Below are 850 nucleotides of genomic sequence, written 5' to 3'. Positions count from 1 at the left end.
TTTCCCTTGACTTCTGGCATTTTTTTCAAGAATGCTTTTAAGTAAAGGGCAGTGTGGTCCATATTCTTCACTGCCCTCCATGGAAATTTGAGAACCCTGCTGGAAATCTGCACCCCGTGAAGCTCTGCTGTCCTTCCTTTACTTCACCGGCACTTTTATCTCAATTCAGCCTCGCTAGTTACATTCACACCCAGTTAGTGCACAAGTCTGTGAAGTTTCTATCATGAAGCTTTTTTCCAGATTAGGATAGGCTCTCCCTGCTCTTCCCCCTTCTATTTTAAAGGCAAGAAGAAGAATTGTCAAGCCGGCGAGATATCAAGTAAAAAGAATGCATTTTATGTCTGCATATAATTAAAATGGAATAAGATTAAACCACCTTAGCAGGAGCTGTGCAATGCTTACATACAAAACTGACTCTGGACCCAGCTACACACACTATGCAAAACAATCATGCAGTCTGCAAGCACTTTTAAATTAAAGCAGGAAAGACTGTAGCCTATAAAAATTCTCAGGTGTTCACTGAAAAGACTTTCCAAGACAATAAAAAGGAACAAAGCTCTTAAAGCGCTCATGTCTGCAAACAAGGCTATATTTATGTAAAATAATCTCATGTCTCCGGCGGAGGGAAGCGAGCGCAAAGGCAGAGGCCGGTCCCTGCCGCGGGGGTTACCTATGGCCCGGCGGGCTCCGGGAGGCTCCGGGAGGCTCCGCCCGCTCCGGGGAGCTGCAGCGGGACGGGACCGAGAGCGGCGAGCCCTCCGAGGGGCTGGGCGAGAGCCGGCCCTTAGCGGGCGGCGGGCTCGGGCTCATGGCGGGAGGCAGCGCCGCGCACCGGCGGGGGCGGGCACCG

At 50.8% G+C, this 850-nt stretch overlaps 1 protein-coding gene across 1 annotated transcript in view; it reads right to left on the bottom strand.

Annotated features, from left to right (window-relative positions):
- Positions 1-842, bottom strand: part of CCDC34 (coiled-coil domain containing 34) — a 19,799-nt gene extending 18,957 nt beyond the window's left edge. Inside the window, exon 1 of the mRNA XM_005426946.2 lies at positions 671-842. Coding sequence (XP_005427003.1) covers positions 671-810 — 140 coding nt within the window. The 5' untranslated portion in view covers positions 811-842. The remainder of the gene's footprint in view (positions 1-670) is intronic.
- Between the last annotated feature and the right edge of the window lie 8 nt (positions 843-850).

The sequence above is a fragment of the Geospiza fortis genome, unplaced genomic scaffold (assembly GCF_000277835.1).
Source record: "Geospiza fortis unplaced genomic scaffold, GeoFor_1.0 scaffold113, whole genome shotgun sequence".
In the NCBI taxonomy this organism is placed as follows: Eukaryota; Metazoa; Chordata; class Aves; order Passeriformes; family Thraupidae; genus Geospiza; species Geospiza fortis.
Note: the sequence above shows the minus strand (reverse complement) of the source record. Positions and strands in the feature narration are given on the sequence as shown.